Genomic DNA, 18,381 nt, shown 5'->3' with positions numbered 1-18,381 from the left:
TTAACTTGCATGATTCCTATTCACCACAAAATTTATTTATTCATATTTGTTTATGGATGTTATATCACATGCCTTTGATTTTCTGTTGAATAAGGAAAAAATTTTAAAACTAGTTGTCCTCAATTTGTATTGCGCGAATTGTTTAGATCAATTATTAATTTTATCACTTTTTATTCAATAGATAATATACTCAATACATACTTATATTGATTTATTTTTTCTTTAAGAAAGCTTTATAATCAAAATATTTTAAAAAGATTACTTAGTACAAGGCAATGTTATTAAAACTGGCTCGGTCATTGACCCGGTCGAGGTACTGGATCACTGGTTCAATCAGTGAGTTACTGGTTCAACCGCATGACCCGGTAATTATATGCAATTTTATAATTTATATTAAAAAATTATAAACACACTCAAATATCTAAGCAAAAATGACAAAAAAATTCAAATATCTTAATATAAAAAAGAATAAATCACATATTATTATACAATAAAGGATAAAAAAAAAATATAATGATCATGATACGGGGCTTTAGGTTCAGAAAAAGACATCTCTAACTATAAATCAAATCGAAAATTTCTGCATAGTGCATAATTAAGATAATATTAGTGTTGTAGGTACATAGCTTATGTAAGTTAATAAGAAAAAAATATATTTAAATATGTCCATTATGATTTTTTTTTTTGAAACAAAATTTGGAAAAAAATTTGGGTCTGGGCCGGGTCACCGGTTTTCATGAAAACCGGCTGGGTCGCACCGGTTCTGATGCATAGCCGGTCTGTTGCTTGAACCAGACCGGTTATATGACCGGTTTACCGGTTCACGGGTCGACCCGGCCGGGTCAGTTCGGTTTTAATAACACTAGTATAAGGTGCTAAACATACTTTTTATAAAGTATAAACTTATATTTAAAACATGATAATTATATGATTTGATTCAATTTTATTTATTTGTTAACAATGTTTCGATATACGTTTTTAAATTTTATATACATAATTTTCAATATATATTTATTTTTCTATATTTAAGATGAATATATTAGCAAAATATTTTTAAAATTATTAAAAATTAATTGTCTTTGTTAGCTGCTACCTTAAAATTTAGAAAGATAACCGTAAATGCATCACCTTTATTTTCAAAAAAAATTAGCGAAATAAAAATATCTCTTAAGATGTTCTTGACAATTCTCCTGAATCATTTATAAATGAAAAGATGAAAAACAAATCATGAATAAAATATGCTATTAAAATTTTTTATATTATTACTTATGAAAAAAAAACTATCTAATTTCCCTTTAAAATTTTAAAATCATGAAATGCATCATCTTTATTATAAAAAAAAAAATTAGCGAAAGAAAAATATCTCTTAATTAGACGTTCTTTGCTAATTCATTTATAAATGAAAAGACGAAATTTAAAAAGAATCATGAATAAAATATGCTATGAAATATTTTTATATTATATATTATATATTATTATAAAAAATTATTTTAATACTCCTTTAAAATTTTAAATGCATCATCTTTATTTAAAAAAAAATTAGCGAAAGAAAAATATCTCTTAAGACGTTGTTGCCAATTCTCTAATGTCTTGCTAATTCATTTATAAATGAAACGATGAAAAGTTAGAAAAAAAGGTTTAAACAAAAAATTAAAAGTTGAATTTTCATTTATAATAGAAAATTAAAAGTTGAATTAAAAGTTAGAAAAAAAAAATTAGAAAATTTCCAAAAGATACAAAAGTTCTTCTAATAGAACTATTACGGTTTTGTGATTATGTAATTTTTTAATAGTTTTTGAATTTTCATTCTTTAATATATATGTTAATTTTCATCTTTTCATTCACATCATTCTCTGACTTTTTATTTTTCTCTTTTATATCTTTGTTGACATTTTATAGACTTATAATGAATCATCCAATATTTTGTTTTAATACAATTATGTCGTGTTAAAGATGTCAGCCTTTTATATATAGATATTAATGGTTACAATTATAACGAAGTAAATTGTAAAATGAGGAAGTGAAAACTATCACTTTAATTACTAACCATTTGTCTGTGAATAAACGATCAAAATCCTCCGCATAACATCATATTAAAACAAGGCATGAGACTATGAGAGAATTGATTCCAATTTCTTCAGAGGCGAGAAGAGTGAATTATCAACCTAGCTTGTTGCAATTTCGGGTTGGACTTATTCACTGAATTTAATTAAAGAGTCCGCACCCAAGAAGTTAGAAGAAAAAAAAAAGCAAAGCCCAAGATCTTCGGGCCATAAAAGGGTTGGATAAGCACTTACTAACAGATCCATCCAAACAAAGCGTACGAAAATAAATTTTCATTTTCATTTTATTTTTATTTTACATTTCGTTTAAAGTGGTCTGTACTAAAAAACAACAAAAAAGTGATAAGGTAACGTGTCACACCAATCAAATGGAAAGAGTGAGAATTTTTTTTTCTCCTCTTTACTAAATATAAGCCGAAACAAATAGATGAAAGAATTATTTCTCCAAATGTTAAGTTTAATTAAACTTTACTCAGTGGATTAGTTAAGTAACGGGCAATCACAAATGCATTCTACCCGTAGTTGTATTGTGAATTATCTTAATTTTTACGTAAATGAATTATCTTACTTTAATCAAATTGAAAAGGTAAATTAAGTGTATATATGGTAAACACTTTTTTATGCAAAAATATTTAAAAATAATTTAAATGTTTATTAATAAAGTGCTTATAAGTTGATTTAAACATCATCTCACTGAAATAAAAATATACTGAGTTTAATTAGATTAAAAAACGATATTAGCCGAATATTAATTTTTGAGTATTATGGTACAAAATTATATTAAAAAAATCAGATATCCCTAGTATTTATTGTAGTTTAATCAAATTTGGTGGTATAAAAAAACGAGAAATGAAAAATCGAAAAACTTATCCTATCCGTTATTTTTGGGGGGGCGATTGTGCTTTATGGCACAGGGAAGACCATAGAGAGAAAAAGAGAGAGAGAGAGATATGGCTGCTACTTCTCTCATTGCTGTGTCGCGGTTCCCATCTTTGGCTTCTCCTTTCAAGGTATTTTGTTATTCCGTCAATAAGTCACAACCTTCATTTCAATCTCTACATGCTTCTTCCATCATTCTCATCAATTTCACCGTTGCAGGGAACTCTGAAAACTTTGGGTGCAAAACCATGTCTGAGGATTCAGCGAGCAAGACCCCTTGTTTTTGTTGTCAATAAGGTTGCTTTTGTCCCTGTGAGTGCACCTTCCACTTCAAGTCGATTTCGCCTAGACAATTTGGGGCCTCAACCAGGTTCAAGGAAGAAGGGTAAGAGAAAGGGTAGAGGTATATCAGCAGGGCAAGGAGCAAGTTGTGGTTTTGGCATGAAGGGTCAGAAATCTCGATCTGGACCTGGCGTTAGAAAGGGTTTCGAAGGTGGCCAAACCCCACTCTATCGACGAATCCCCAAACTTAAAGGAATTGCAGGAGGTAATTATTCACAACACTCTCACTGGGAATTCATATGAAAATCCAATTTTGAAATGAAAATTATAAAATAGCAATTGATGTTGTTCAAACTTGTGTTCGTGTATACTTTTGGGTGTTTATAAAATTTTTTAGTATATACTTCGTACCATGTTATGCCTTAATGTTTTGTCACCTTGTATGTCTCACGGTCATGCTTCGTTGGGAGTTTATTCAGCTGTCTTGATGGTTGATTCAAATTTGTTTGCTATAGATTAGATTAGGATCCTATTTTAAGATAGAGCTCAAGAAAAAATGCTACTTGTGGCATTATCATTAGAGCAGTGGCGAAGCCAGGATTGGAGGGGGGGGGCTAAAATTAATTTTTTGTCTTGCATAATATCAATGTTTTCTCTATCTATTGACCTCGTACCTTCATCATTTTGGTAATTTCTTGCCAAAATATTAACATTTAACAATATTTCAAAGACTGAAAATGTATTATTGGTCGGGTCCAACAGACATAAAAAGTAGTTTAAAGCAATTATTAAAAAAAAAAAGGAGAGTGCCTTCATTCAATGTTAACATTAACTAAAACAATGCTTTTAACTACAATTTTTTTTTTTAAAGAAATAAAAGACTGCAACCAAGTTGCTCCAAAAAGTGAATATTTTGAGTTAGAGCAAAACTCATTTTCACTATATGAAACCACTGCAGAAAGAGAAACACAACCATGCAAATGAAAAGAGAGCAAAGCAAAAAGGCCAAAGCTTTCATTAACCAAAACACAGCAAATGAAAATAAAAAAGAAAATGCAGAAAAGGGTACACATAACACGCACACATTAGGTGAAGTGGAGGTAGATTTCACTTGGATCTCAAATCAGAACTTCCAGAAGAAGCACATTTAACAGTAATAACAGTACCACGTTTAGTCTTCAACTACATCAATTTTTTTATTTTTTATTTTTTTTTGGGTGGGGCACCCACCCTAGCCTTCCCCTGGCTCCACCCCTGCATTAGAGGGAAAAACATATACTATTAAGTGCAAGGAGATTTTGTCATTTCCTACCATGCAATTCTTCTGACGTTTTGTGGAAGTTAGATGAGGGTTGCAACACCTGGATGCAGTAAACTGTGACTGTATTATGGCTTAGTTGACTTTTTCTTGTATATATTATTTGTCGGGCTCTTATCCTGGCATAATAATTGAGCGCTAGAGAAATCTCTGTATACCTCCTAGTTAGAACTTAATGCTAGAGTTTTCAACTGGAGATTTCCTTGTAGCTTCTGTGGGATAGACCGAAAGAGTGATTTTCTTGACTTCCTGTGGATCTCAGCTCATAGACTTTTCGGGTAGAGCTCCTTTTTTTCCCCAGTAAAAGGAGAGAGCTCTTTAATGAGATTTTCTTTTGCTCATATTTTGTACTCACTCCTTGAGGATATTTTCATGACCCTTGTCTTGTTACTTTTTTTCTTTTCTTTTTCTTTTATAAAAACAAATGTGCAACATGTAACAAGGAAAGTTATTTGGGTCTTGGAGATGCTCCACATGGAATTTTTCTTTCTTCTTGGTGGAAATAGAATCGAAGAAGTCAAGAGAAGTATTATATACTGCTTTACCATGCAGTTTGATTACATATACTTGCTACATTATATTTGGAAAGTCCTGTAGTTGTCCCCTATAGAGACAGGGTACATCTATTGTAGGTCTGGACAGGGTATTGAATATATCTCTGATATGTTGATTTTTGAAGAAGCATTTGGAGGAAATAAGAGTTTAAGCAATTTGATTGACGTCCTGAAATGGTGATTCTTATGTGAAGGGAATAATTGCTTTTTGGATGCGATCATGCTCCAGCAACTAAATTTCCCTTCCTCTGATCTTAGGCATTTTGACCGTATTAATTTGTTTACTCAAAAAAAGTTACCAGTTTAATGTAATTTTAAAATTATTTTCCTATGTAATGGCATTAAGTCCTGCACAAGGACATACGGAACTGATCCCGTCCATGAAGCATGCGGGAGTGAGTGTATTAAATAAGTCCCGTATATACTGAATGGGGGACTCACTGCGTGAAAGTGGCTGCTGCTTATGTAAACCAACTCAAATTGACAGAAATGCCCCTGACAGACTTCTCGGAAGCAGGGAAGCAATTGCAATCTGTTCTGCAGAATAAAGCTATTCAGCTAATAATTCTCTGTTCCTTGGCTGTCATCTGATGAGGGTTCATTAAGTTTCTATCCTCTCTTTCCTTGAACTCTCTTATGTATCTATATAAAGAGTTCAATATGAATATTCGCCATCCTCACCAAAGAAACTCACTTTCCATATTCATTTTTTCTTTGAAATTAAGAGATGGCTGGGATTGGGAAAGGAATTGATTTTGAGGATTTCCTGCCATTAGTTGCCAATAAACTGGGTGGTGAAGGTCTTATAAAGGAGCTGGTAATGGGTTTGAGTTGCTGATGGACAAGGACAAGACAAGGGAGTGATCACATTGGACTGCTCGAAGAAAAACTTTGCACCATGAACTCAACATTTGAAGGGACATCTCATTCTTTTTTCAGATGTTTCTAATATAAGTCATCATTTTGCCATTGTTAACCTTTCTCTTGTTCTTGAATAGACAAGAATACAAGAATACAATTATACATTATAATTGTTATTTTTTTTATTAACAGATCAGTACCCGCAGCAACTGAGTAGAATTCAATTTGTCTAGGTAGCATGTTTTTGTTAACTCATAGTGTCACCACGAAGCCAATAAAGCAAAGCTCATCTTTTGTAAGGATTTGCATTCCTGAAAAACCAAACCTTTATCCATGAAGATGAGCTTATCTAGCATGACCTATTTTAAATTGCTTCCTAGAAGTTTGTTATCAATTTGAATTGGTTTATTGAAGCATTTCACTTTTACACAGTGAGTCTTGCATTCACTGAATGCGGGACTTATTCAATCCACTCACTCCCATATGCTTCATGTACGGGATTAGTGCTGCATCTCTGTGTGGGACTTAACGTATTACATGGGAAAATAGTTTTTAAATTACATTAAACTGGTAACTTTATTGAGAAAACAAATTAGGATGGTCAAAATGCCTCTGATCTTATGATGTTGCACACCTTTACTAATTGTGTCCTCCTGTCATCTCTGATATTATTTTATACTTCTTTCTCCTCCTATTTCCTTCCATAATTTTGTTTCAAAAGCAATTATTTCATGAAATGTTTCCCTTTTATTCTTCTGTATATGATCTCTCTTAACCTGTTTAATGTTCATCTGTGTGCATGTATCTCTTTTGGAACCATTTTTGATGTCCCTTCTTTTTTTTTTAAATAATAAAAAAAAAACAATGATAATAATAAGGTATGCAGAAGGGATTGCCGAAGTATGTCCATGTAAATCTGAGGGACATAGATGCTAAATTTCAGGAAGGGGAAGAGGTGTCTCTAGAGACACTGAAGGAGAAGCGTGTGATTAACCCATCAGGAAGAGAAAGGAGACTTCCTTTGAAGGTACAGATTACTTCTTGGTTTAATGACAGATAGATTTTTTTCCAGTCTTACACTTGCTTCTCCAAGATCATTTTCATGATGTGTAGAGGTAATATGATGTTTGACTTTTATTAGAGGTTCCTCATAATGACACACAGATTACTTAGGAATGCTAGATTCTCCTAGCACCAACTACCAAAAAAGACTATTCTTTAGAGGTCCCTCTTTTGTTCTTAATAAAGTTACGTCCTGCAAATTCTTAGATGCTCTTAGATCATAGTTTTTTGTGTTTAAGTTTATCTGTGCATTTGTTGCTGTGTATATCTAAGGTCAAACATATAATATTATGGTCGGTGTCTCACTGATATGAAACTGTAAATTTGGAATATCCTTCTCCATTTTGTTGGGAACACCACAAATTATGTGATATTTTCCTTTCTTTATGTCATGCTTTCAGTAACAAATTTATTTTCTTACCGGAGCATCTAAGGGTCTTCAAAACATATTGCCTTATGGTGATTTTTCAAGCAATAATTACTTTGCAACCTTCGGTTGCTTGGGGGGGGATTGCCTACAATAAAAGGTGATGCCTTTTTCAATATCTTCATGCTGGAGGCCAGGCCAAATACTAGAATCGCTATTTTGTTACAAATTGTCTATGCGGGAGAAGTAATGACATTCCTGTCATAGAGCAGTGGAATTATTAAATGATCATTTTCAACAAAAAAAAACATCAGTATTTGGGTAAATAAACTGCACTCTGTTCATTCACATTGACAGTAATATTTAGTAGAATCGCTAGTAATTAATTTCTGAAAGGACATTTGCTAATATTTAGTAGTTGAAACTTTAGCATGTTCTCTGGCCAATGACTCTGCTACATGGAGGAGCACCATGATTTGTTGGTTAAATTTTATGGTAATCATGTCTTTGTAAATGCTTTTCTGGTTTCCCAAGAAACACAGGAAAATCTTATGCAACTTTAAACTTGTTAGTATGTTTCAGCAAGCATTTTGCTTCAACTTAACCATGCTGTGCATCGAACATCTCAAGGTCCACAATTTTGGTCTTGATGGATCAAGAATATATTTTCAAAAACCAAGGATGGAAATAATAGTTTGTTGTACTTTGGTTTCAGATTTTGGGTGACGGAGAACTAAGCAAGAAGTTGACGATAAAAGCCCGTGCCTTTTCCACATCAGCAAAGGAGAAACTTGAGAATGTTGGTTGTTCTCTCACTGTGCTTCCTGGCCGGAAGAAATGGGTTAAGCCATCAGTTGCCAAAAACCTTGCACGTGCCGAAGAATACTTTGCCAAGAAGCGAGCTGCAGCTGCTGCTGCTGCTGCTTCTGAACCATCCACGGTTTGAAATTGAACAACTTGTGTGTCATCACATTTAGAAATCTTCAATAGAGGTGCAAAGTGATTTTTTCGTTAGGAACCACCTCACATGTATCTCTGGTTCATTCTGTTATTTTGTAACTTAAGGAATTGATTCTTTGTTCTTTTTGCATTGAATGTGTTCTAGTGCCGGTTTCAAACAAAAGTTAATGTTTTATACCTCATTACCTTTTGTTCCATCACCAAATTTTTTTGAAAAAATAAATAAATAAATAAAATTTTAAATTTTGGTTTTCCAGTTTTTGCAGGAAACGTGTTGTAATAACGTGTATAGTTACTATAATAAGGTGACGCCTTTTGTCTTCATCAAAAATTGTTTTAAGATATATTTTTTTGTTTCTTGTTCAAGGTGGATACCGAAAGTTCTTCCTTCTGCGCATATTTCCCTATCCGGTGATGAAAATTCCGTTCTAATCGTAGTACCCATGCGTTAGGGGAAAACCAAATCACTTACTATGTCGTAATACGAGTTTGACAATTGCAACGCGACAGTTGTATTTTCCTTCCAAAACTAGGAGGACATCTTTGGCTTCCTTTTCTCTCCTACTTCCTTTTTCCACTTTCCTTTTTCTTTTTCTTCTGTCTTCTGTCTTCGAATAAAAATCTAGCAAGTTGAAAAGCGTAGTGCTGAACAACTAATTTGTTCTACGAAAACATTTTTCCCTTTTTTCATTTTGTTGTCGTTTTACAGCTTTTGGTTGACCTTTGATTATAATCCATATCATGCAATTTTCTTGAAGTCTTCACCTAGGAATTCTTCATATTTGAAATTTGTTTGAAATGGTCAACGAAACATATCGATTCGAATGTCAAATCATCGTTTGCCCACCACATGCCTTAGTATTGGATGCTAAGCATCTGCAAATAAACTATTATTATTGCTGCTAAGACACGCACTAGATTTTTATAACAAACTTGCATACGTCAACAGAATGATTTTGTAAAGCCCATGGGAGACCACTTTTTTGGTGCATGAGATACATCATATATTTGTCCAAAAAAAGTAAAATTTTGAAATTTGATGGAAAATGCTTAAAAAGATATGGATTAAATGGGGAAAAATAATTTGGTAAAAAAAATATACCCACTTGCATACATCTGATATACAGAAAAAATTTCCCCCGAGAGCATGAGGTGATTGTAACGCATCCCCATCAGTTAGTGTTGATTTTGGATCTATTCCTCTTAAAGACACTGCTAAAAGCAAAGGCAAGAAGGTGGTTGGATCAACCCCAACTTGGTATTGGGACCAAAGCGCGTCAAATCCTTTCAACCAAAATTGTCCTTTGTACCAAATCGTAAGCCTAACTTCAACACCTCAGTTGCTTCATTAGATCTAGTAAAGAAGATTATGATTCTTGATGACAGAATGTAAACCACATCAAGAAGAATTTTTTGAAATTTTTTTAATAAAAGAATCAAATGCAATGAACTTTACCGATAATTTAGGTTTGAAAAGGGACAATAATTTACAAAATCCGGACACGATTAATTTAAATTATGATTGCACTTCTTTATTCAGAGATGGAAATATTGTTTGTGTCCCACTACTTTGGAAGCATAGATGCAAGAAAAGATACCTGTCTCTCGGTTTGTCAATAATTCTATCATTTTTTTGTCAACATGTCTCTTCTTTTTTATTGTCTTTTTAAATTTATATAAGATTCTTAATCTTTATTAACGTGTAATCCGCACAAAAAACAAGACATTAGGGATTGGTGCATTGAGTTGGATTGGTGAAAATTCCTTCCCCTAACCGAAACAAATATACCAAGGGTTCAGTTTGTGTCGTTTAAAAGAATATAAATTTATATTTTTTCACCTCTTATAGTTATGTATTTCGCAAAGTATATAATTATAATATCAAAGTTGTATTTTTTTCTCTTTTCATTTCAGCTGACGAGTTTATGAAGAATTTTTTTATACTTATGTATTCTCCAGAATACATAGTTAAAAGAAGTGAAAGAACATAAACTTATATCATTTAAAAGGACAAATAAATTGGATACCAAAAAAAAAAAAAAGGACATAATTTTTTCATACATCAAATTATAAATTCCTTTTCTTAGAGGTATTTACATAATAAACACAGTATACATATAATAATACATTCTTTCATAGGAAATTGCGAATATACCATATAAACAACTGTGTACTGGAATTGATTCTTTAAAAAAAATATGAATTTTACAGACATCAAAAATATTATATTCGCGTAATAATATGGTTTTCTTAAAAACAAATGTTATATGATTATATCTTTTACCAAAAACAAAATATATCTACTTCAATAAAGAAAAAAAGTATAACTTGTACATTGGAATGACTTTTTTAACCCTGAAGTATGACTTAATTAGAAAATTGATTTTTATGCGGATGGAATTCCTTCTTCTTCTTCTTTTGGTAATCTTATGTGGATGGACTTTACTTACAATAGAGAGATTCAAGTCTTACTAGAAATATCTTACGGTAACCTATGAAGCACTGATACTTCAAAAATTCTGACATGTCGAGGTCGACACTTTTCGACATTCCTCGACACTCCAACACGCGTTATAGAAATTCAAAAAAAAGTTCAAAGGTTGCGTTGCGTTGAATTTTTAATTCCAACTATTAGATTCGTTGGATTACGATTACCATTTTATTGAGTTTAATATAAATATTTGGGATATCTTATGTTTCTTTGCAAAATTGATGGATATTATAAGTTTAATTTCATTTTTTTGTTAAATTATTGAATATTAAATATAATATACACTACATAAATTAAAAATATTATTTAATATCAAAACGTGTCCTAACGTATCGAAATCTAATATTTTTTAAAATTAACGTGTCAGAGTGTCGTATCGTGTCGCGTGTTCCGTGTCGATATCTGGTAAGCATGCTCAATTAATAAATAGTCTCACAAATCTTCGCGCCATAATTCAATGATTGGAGGGTGGGTATTAAATTTATTCCTAACGTATAAAATTACAAAATTTGTTAAGAATTTAATAAGGCAAATTTTGTATTCCTTATACTTTTGCCGACTTGATCGGATTAGTTAATTAGTCAATGATTTGTCAAGAAATCTTCAAAAGAATATTATAAAATTCTGCAAATTAATTAAATCTAACACCAAAGAAATACTTGTGCTTTCTTGAAACTTATCCCTGTATATTGTATATTATGTAAGACAGGAAACAAAGAAAATATATATAATATATAATCTACAAAAAATAGATGTAGACATAGTCTACCAAAAAAAAATAGATGTAGACATATAGTAATAGAATCAAATTATATCAATGCAAAAGCAAAAAATTATATTAATTTTAATTATTTATTGATTTACATCTAACAATTTACCTATCTAATAAGTTGAATATGAATAGAATCAACCTCTAAAATTAACAATATAACTTACACGAATATAAAATATTATTGCCCCAAACATCTAACCTATACCCTAAAAGCGACACCATAAATTCTAACCCAATTGCTAAATATTACTTCTTCTTTTCTTTTCTTTTTTGTAATAAGCTAAATATTACTTTATGTGGACAGATTTTATCACAGCATATGAATTCAATAACCAGAAGGGCTGTTTGGATGAGCAAAAATATTTTTTTATGTATTACTTATTTTAAAATGACTTTTAAAAAAAAAGTTAAATGTTTCTCAAAATGTGTTATATTGCGTTGGGTATTTTTTATTTTTTTTTGAAATTTTGGTTTATTTTGGACTATTTTATTCTTTATCATTGCAATTTTTTTCCCATCCAAAAAATTCAAAATAGCATGGCTAAGAAATAATAAATCCTTCCATTAATGGAGAAAGTTACCATACCAGTAACAATTTTTAAAAGGGGAGGATCAAACTTATCACAATGTATATATAAGTCTTACACTTATTATTAGTTGTTCATTTCTTTCATATTTAATGATTTATATGGTTAAAAATTGAAATCATTGACTAATAATAAATGTAATACTTATACCGTTGTAAGCTAATCATTCTCCTTTATAACCAAAATTTATTAATGAATATGTCACTCATAAGCTTCTAATAATATATAAGAAAATTCATTTATGTTTTCAAAAAAAAAAAACTTACAAAAATATATAAGTTTCTATAAATTTAAAGTTGTTAATTTTTATTGGGGAATTATTCCTTTACAAAAAAAATTTACAAATTTTTGTAAATTACACTATTGTTATGGACCTGACAAAAGTTCATATTATAGAAGGACCAATAAAGGACAACACAAAAGGAAGGAAATCTCCAATTAATGACAATCATATCCAGACAGCTAAGCAGTTGGACTTGAGCCCCCAATATTACTAAGAGGCCCAAAAGTACACTCCTTCATAAAACCCATCTATAAATAAGGGATTAAACCAATAAGGTACAGACTCTCTAAACCCTCTCTCTTAGCTTATCACTGTGCACACAGTCCACGTCTTGACTATGTCGATTATTATTGTGCACAGTGATCAGCCTACCATCAAAGGTATCTCATCTATAGATACCTGAGAGAGGACATATAGATCCTATATAAAATATATCAGCCACTGGCTAGACATCTCTTTCTTTTAGACATAACAACTATGTACTCCAAGAAGTACATAGTATAATCTAATGTACTTTCGGGAATACTTAATGTAGTTTGTAAGAATTTGTAAACAAAAAGTTTGTAAATATAACCCTTCTCATTTTTATTTATTCTTATAAATTAAAGATAATCTCCTCCACTTCCCTCAATACTCTTCTATTATTATTTTTTCTTTTTCTTTCAATTATGGTCTAGGATGGAGCCATATAATATTTTATAAATTTAATTATATAATTATTTCATCATCAATCATATTCAAACTTATGTTTCATATGTTTAAAATATAGAAACTATGAAAATAAATAAACTTATAATCATAGTTATTTCATCCAGTTATATTAAAACTTTTAATAAAGGTGATAACTTTTTCTTCTTCTTCTTCAATTAAACATCTAAACAATGACACGTATAAACATAATTATCATAGTTATTTTACGATTTTTTTTCATCAAAACGATTTTATCAATATTCCAAACGCTTTTACGTTTTTACGATTTTTTTACGTTACGATTTTACTTTTTACGATTTTTTAGTCCCCTTCCGATTTTATTTAAAATCTCGATTTTAACAACCTTGATAATTATAATTAGGATTTGGTTAACAATATGAAAAAATTTCATATGTTAATTAATATCTTTCAAAATTTGTAAAAAAAATTCAAAAAAAATCAGTAATCAAATGTGAGTTATGTAACCATACTTGTCGAACTAGTCTTCAATATAATACTTATGAACATTGTTTTTTGGTATACACTTATGAACATAATATTTTATTTGGTGCGGATAGTCTAATAACAACTTTTGTAAAAGTTGTGCAAATTCAACACACAAGGAAATACTGAAAGGGGCTGTTTGGTAGGGGTACTTTTTGTAGAATGCCAGGAAAGTGATAGTAGGATTTGTATTTACCCATGTTTGTTAGGAGTTTTTGCAAAATTTTCCCAGATATCAAATTTGCCCAAGATTTCCGTCTATGTGTAAATTGTGTTAAAATTCCACTTCTCAAAATACCTCCTGAGGGGTGGTAATTGTGGAGTAGCGGGTGATAGGATTTTCACATTAAATTTATTGGATAAATCTACCCTTGCTTTCTCGTTGCATCTCAGCAGCACTGAAACCGGAAGAAACCAGAAGAACCCCTCCCGTGCGAGACCATAAATGGAGACATCGGAACAAATATACCCTTCCTCCTTCTTTCTCGTTCCAATAGCGGATGATAGGATTTGGAATACCTCCCTTGCTTTCTCTTTGGAGATGACCTTGGCAGTGAGGTCGCCGTCGACGATGGAGTCATCGGTGGAAACGAGGGAGGAGGACCAGGGTTGCGGAATCGAGCTCGCTTGCAGAATGGGGTCTGGTTGCAGTTTCTGAACTCATCCTTCTTCCATGAGAGGACATGGGAACAAAGAAGGAGGAAGAAAGTCCCATTCATCACGATAAGAAAGATAAAGCGACAGGGTTATTTTGGTAAAATATCTGCATTCTCATTAATATTTTACAATCAACCAAACAAAGACTCAGTAAAATTAACTAAAAAATTCCAGTAATATTTTCGCCTACCAAACAGCTTTTTTATAACATTCCGTGATAATTCACTTTCCTACCATATTCCTAGTAATCATGATTCCCAGACATCAAAAAATTTCTCCTATACCAAACACCACCTTAAGGTGTGTTTGGTATAAGAGAAAAAAAATTATTGAGAAAATAATTTTGTTGGAATATGATAGGAAATATTTTTTTTTGGATAAATTACAAAAATATTTTTGGTTGACCAAAATCTGTTCCGAGAATATTTGATTAAGTTTATTGAGTTGATGTTTGGTTGATTATGAAAGTAGTAGGAATGTCGGGTTATTTTACAAATATAACCTCACTTTTACTTTTTCATTCAAAATTAGTACACAAAAAGTAGGGTTAATTTGGTCAACATAATTTTAGTTACTTTTTACTTCCCCATGCAAAAAATTATACCACCTAATCTATGAATTTTCTAACAAGATAGCCGTACAAAAGTTTACACATAACAACAAAAATCAGGTAAACTTTTTATCGAGGAAAAATTTGCATTTATTGGTGTCAAACATGACATTCTAATTTTCCCTATCAAGCTTTCCAAGGAATTTCAATATAATCTCGATAACAAACGCTCCCTTAAGGGCGCGTTTGGTACGTGACTTTTCTGAGAATGCATGGGAAAGTTGAGACGGATAAATAGTTACACCACGTTTGGTACGCAAGATCCTGAAATTTTCTGAAATTTTCCTGGGCTACACTTCATTCTAGGAAAATGATCTGATTAAATGTGGTTGAAGTTGCGATGGAAGATTTCCAATTAAAATATGGAATTGTTGACTTCCCCGAGAAAAGGAAACTGAAGCGGGAAAAGGAAGACCAAAATGACCCTATGTTTTGAACGAAAAGGTAAAGGTGAGGTTATTTTCGTAAAATAACCTCACATTTCCACTAAAATTTCATATCCAACCAAACACAAGCTCAGTAAAATTAACTTTATTTTTCCGGGAAAATATGAGTCTACCAAACAGCATTTTAGTAATATTTCAGTAAAATATATTCTCTGCTACATTCCAATAATAATTTTTCTCGGATAAATAAAAAATTCTCCTCTACCAAATGCTCCATAAGTGTTTTAAATATGTTAATAGGGTTTTGATTTCGTGATCTACACTCTTTAAGAGAATTAATATTCCATTGTCAACTAGTAGATACTCTCAAATTATATTTATGAGTGTTTGGTAGATGATTTTTGTTTAAATTCTTGAAAAACTGGAGATGATAATCTAAGTTACTCACATTTGATAAAAGATTTTTGAAAATTCTTATGTGAATGTGATTTACTTTAGATTTTGTTTTGTGAGCAAAATTTAACTAAGAATACTAATCAAAGAGTGATATTCTTAGATTCTTAAGAAAATGAAAAATTTAACACATTTCTAACAATATTTTTAATCAACCAAATATCATATTAGAAAAATTAATCTAACATTTTCGGAAATAATTTGGCGTAAAAAAAAGTCAACTTTCCATCGTATTCTTAGGATTATAATTTTCTGATAAAAAAAAATTTCTCGCCCTTTTAGGGGGCGTTTGGTTGCTGAGAAATTTTATGAATGATAGGGAAATGGTTGGAAAATGAGTTTGATAGGAAAATGTTAAAAAAAGTTGTTTGGTTGGAATAAATTTTACTGGGCAAATTAAGTAATATTTATAAAGTCTATGTTTGGATGTAAGTAAAATATAGATGGGAAAGATGCATGAAATTACGAAAATAACCCTGATAAATTTTACTGTATCAGACATGTTGTAATATTTTTTGGAACTTATTGCTCATGTACATGCTATTGTTTCTATGTTATAAGATAGGAAAAGTTACTCTCCATTTCCTGTATCAATTTTGGCTGAATTACCACCACATATTGTAGTGTTCTTTATAAAGTAAAGCATTTGTAATTTGTGATCTGTAATAGTGAGCATTTGAAGATATCCTTCTATGAGACGATGAAATCATCTGTAATTGGTCTCTTTTTAAAATATAAGCATGGTTCATCATCATAATTTCAATTTTTTTGTGGCTTCCATTTTAATTTGGAATCTATGTAGTAGGAGGGTCCAGATCAGTACAAAATTGACATAATAAAAAAGTAAATCGAGGCATAGTTACTAACAAAGGTGAACAGAAATACATTATATGAAATAAGTGCTTATGAAGCAAATGAGTACATCATTAAAGCTGTTATATAAATCAATAACAGTGGCTGTTGCTTGTAAATATCCATCTACACACAAAAATGCATTTGAGTAAAACGTTGTCAATGAACTTATACACCCTAAACCAAACAATGTCAGACTCCTATTTTACATCTTGTGGTCATCCAGAGGGCATGTTAGAAGACAATAATTCTGAATATTCTTCACAGTGGTGTCAATCATGCCAGGCTGCTTCAAGTCACATTACCACACCACTTCGATCACAGGTCCTGCTCATGACCAAAAGAAGGACTTCACCAACTGGAGTAGCATCACAAAAAGTAATATGCCATGAAAGAAAGACAGACCATGGACCATGAAATTAATGAAAAACATCAATTGAAGTGGTATAGAATATTTAAGATATAATAATGGAAAGACTCAGAATGTTTGATACCTTAACAATGATTCTAAGTACAATTTCTTGGTGTTGGGGAGGAAGTTTTGCGATGTTCTCCAAGAGAATAGGTGCCAAATCTTCCTTTTCCTATTCCAAATTCACGGGGCATTAGATTGTCTCCACAAGTTCCATGATAAGCATTCCATAATGGAAAACAAATAATTTATAATTTGATAATTTAGATACAGTTGATTGAAAGAGATGAAAACGAATTTTTAAAAGAGTCCCAAATAAAGCTCTCTACTGATCAATTTTGTCTATCTGATAATGAAACATAACTTACTTCTGAAAATTTAGCCAAATGCTGAAAAAGGAATTACCAGCATCAAAACTGACATTGTAGCCACAAAGTAGTCATAAAAATAGAAACTAGGATATAAAGAATGAGAGACATTTGCATTAACACGCTGAAAAGCCATCTCTATATACACAACGCAGAAGTTCCTTATTATAGGGCTAGCACCAGATTCTGAGTACAATTTCCATAACTCAGACAAAGGCAAACCATCATCAGGTTGGAGCTTCACTCTTTTGTTTACGTGACTCAAAATCTCAAGAACCTGTCAGAAGCACAAATTACAGCAAAGAAGATAAAATTGACCATGAAAAATTTATATACATTTGCATAAATTCTTCATTATTCTAACAAGTGCAACAAAATCTCACTATGCCAAAGCAAATTATCTTTCCTCTTTCCTAATCCATTCATTCAGAAATATAACAAACATAATCAGTGCAACACTCAAATATAACAAGTGCAACACAATCTCACTAGCCACATTGGAAGATTGTGTAGCCAATGGTGTCAATCATAATACCCTGTCAGGCTATCACAGGAAAACATTTTGCAAGTTAAATCCAATCTATAGTGAACACAAAAAAAAAGAATTAAAGAATGAACATACCATTGCCATTGGGACTGCAACTGCCATAACAAGACCGAAAGGATCATAGGATTCAACACTGAGTATATGGTTTGCCTCTTGCTTTAATACCTCAGTTGGCCTCACCAAAAAACATCCAGGTATCAGACATTGCTCATACAAAATAACACATTTTAGAGTCTGAAATTTTATTGTGACTCTACTGCAGCCATGTGTGTACAATGATACTTAGCATGGTATCATTGTAACATACCAGACAAAAAAGTAAGGTTACCTATAAGTCAAATCAGCGATCTGTACAAAAAATTGAATTAATTATGGTGTATATCATGAAAAAGGTGCATGAAATTAGTTCACACAAATACTCAG

General features: G+C 31.4%; 1 protein-coding gene across 1 annotated transcript; it reads left to right on the top strand.

Moving 5' to 3' along the window:
- Positions 1-2,920: 2,920 nt before the first annotated feature.
- On the top strand, positions 2,921-8,598 carry LOC133286117 (large ribosomal subunit protein uL15c). The gene is made up of 4 exons (XM_061483468.1): positions 2,921-3,073; positions 3,162-3,489; positions 6,836-6,984; positions 8,102-8,598. Exons 1-4 carry the CDS (start codon positions 3,014-3,016, stop codon positions 8,330-8,332), a joined length of 768 nt encoding a protein of 255 aa, XP_061339452.1. The 5' UTR covers positions 2,921-3,013; the 3' UTR covers positions 8,333-8,598.
- Positions 8,599-18,381: the final 9,783 nt, after the last annotated feature.

The sequence above is a fragment of the Gastrolobium bilobum genome, unplaced genomic scaffold (assembly GCF_033153095.1).
Source record: "Gastrolobium bilobum isolate Gb01-03AN ecotype WA unplaced genomic scaffold, APGP_CSIRO_Gbil_v1 utg1240, whole genome shotgun sequence".
In the NCBI taxonomy this organism is placed as follows: Eukaryota; Viridiplantae; Streptophyta; class Magnoliopsida; order Fabales; family Fabaceae; genus Gastrolobium; species Gastrolobium bilobum.
This window is presented reverse-complemented; position numbering and strand designations above follow the sequence as displayed.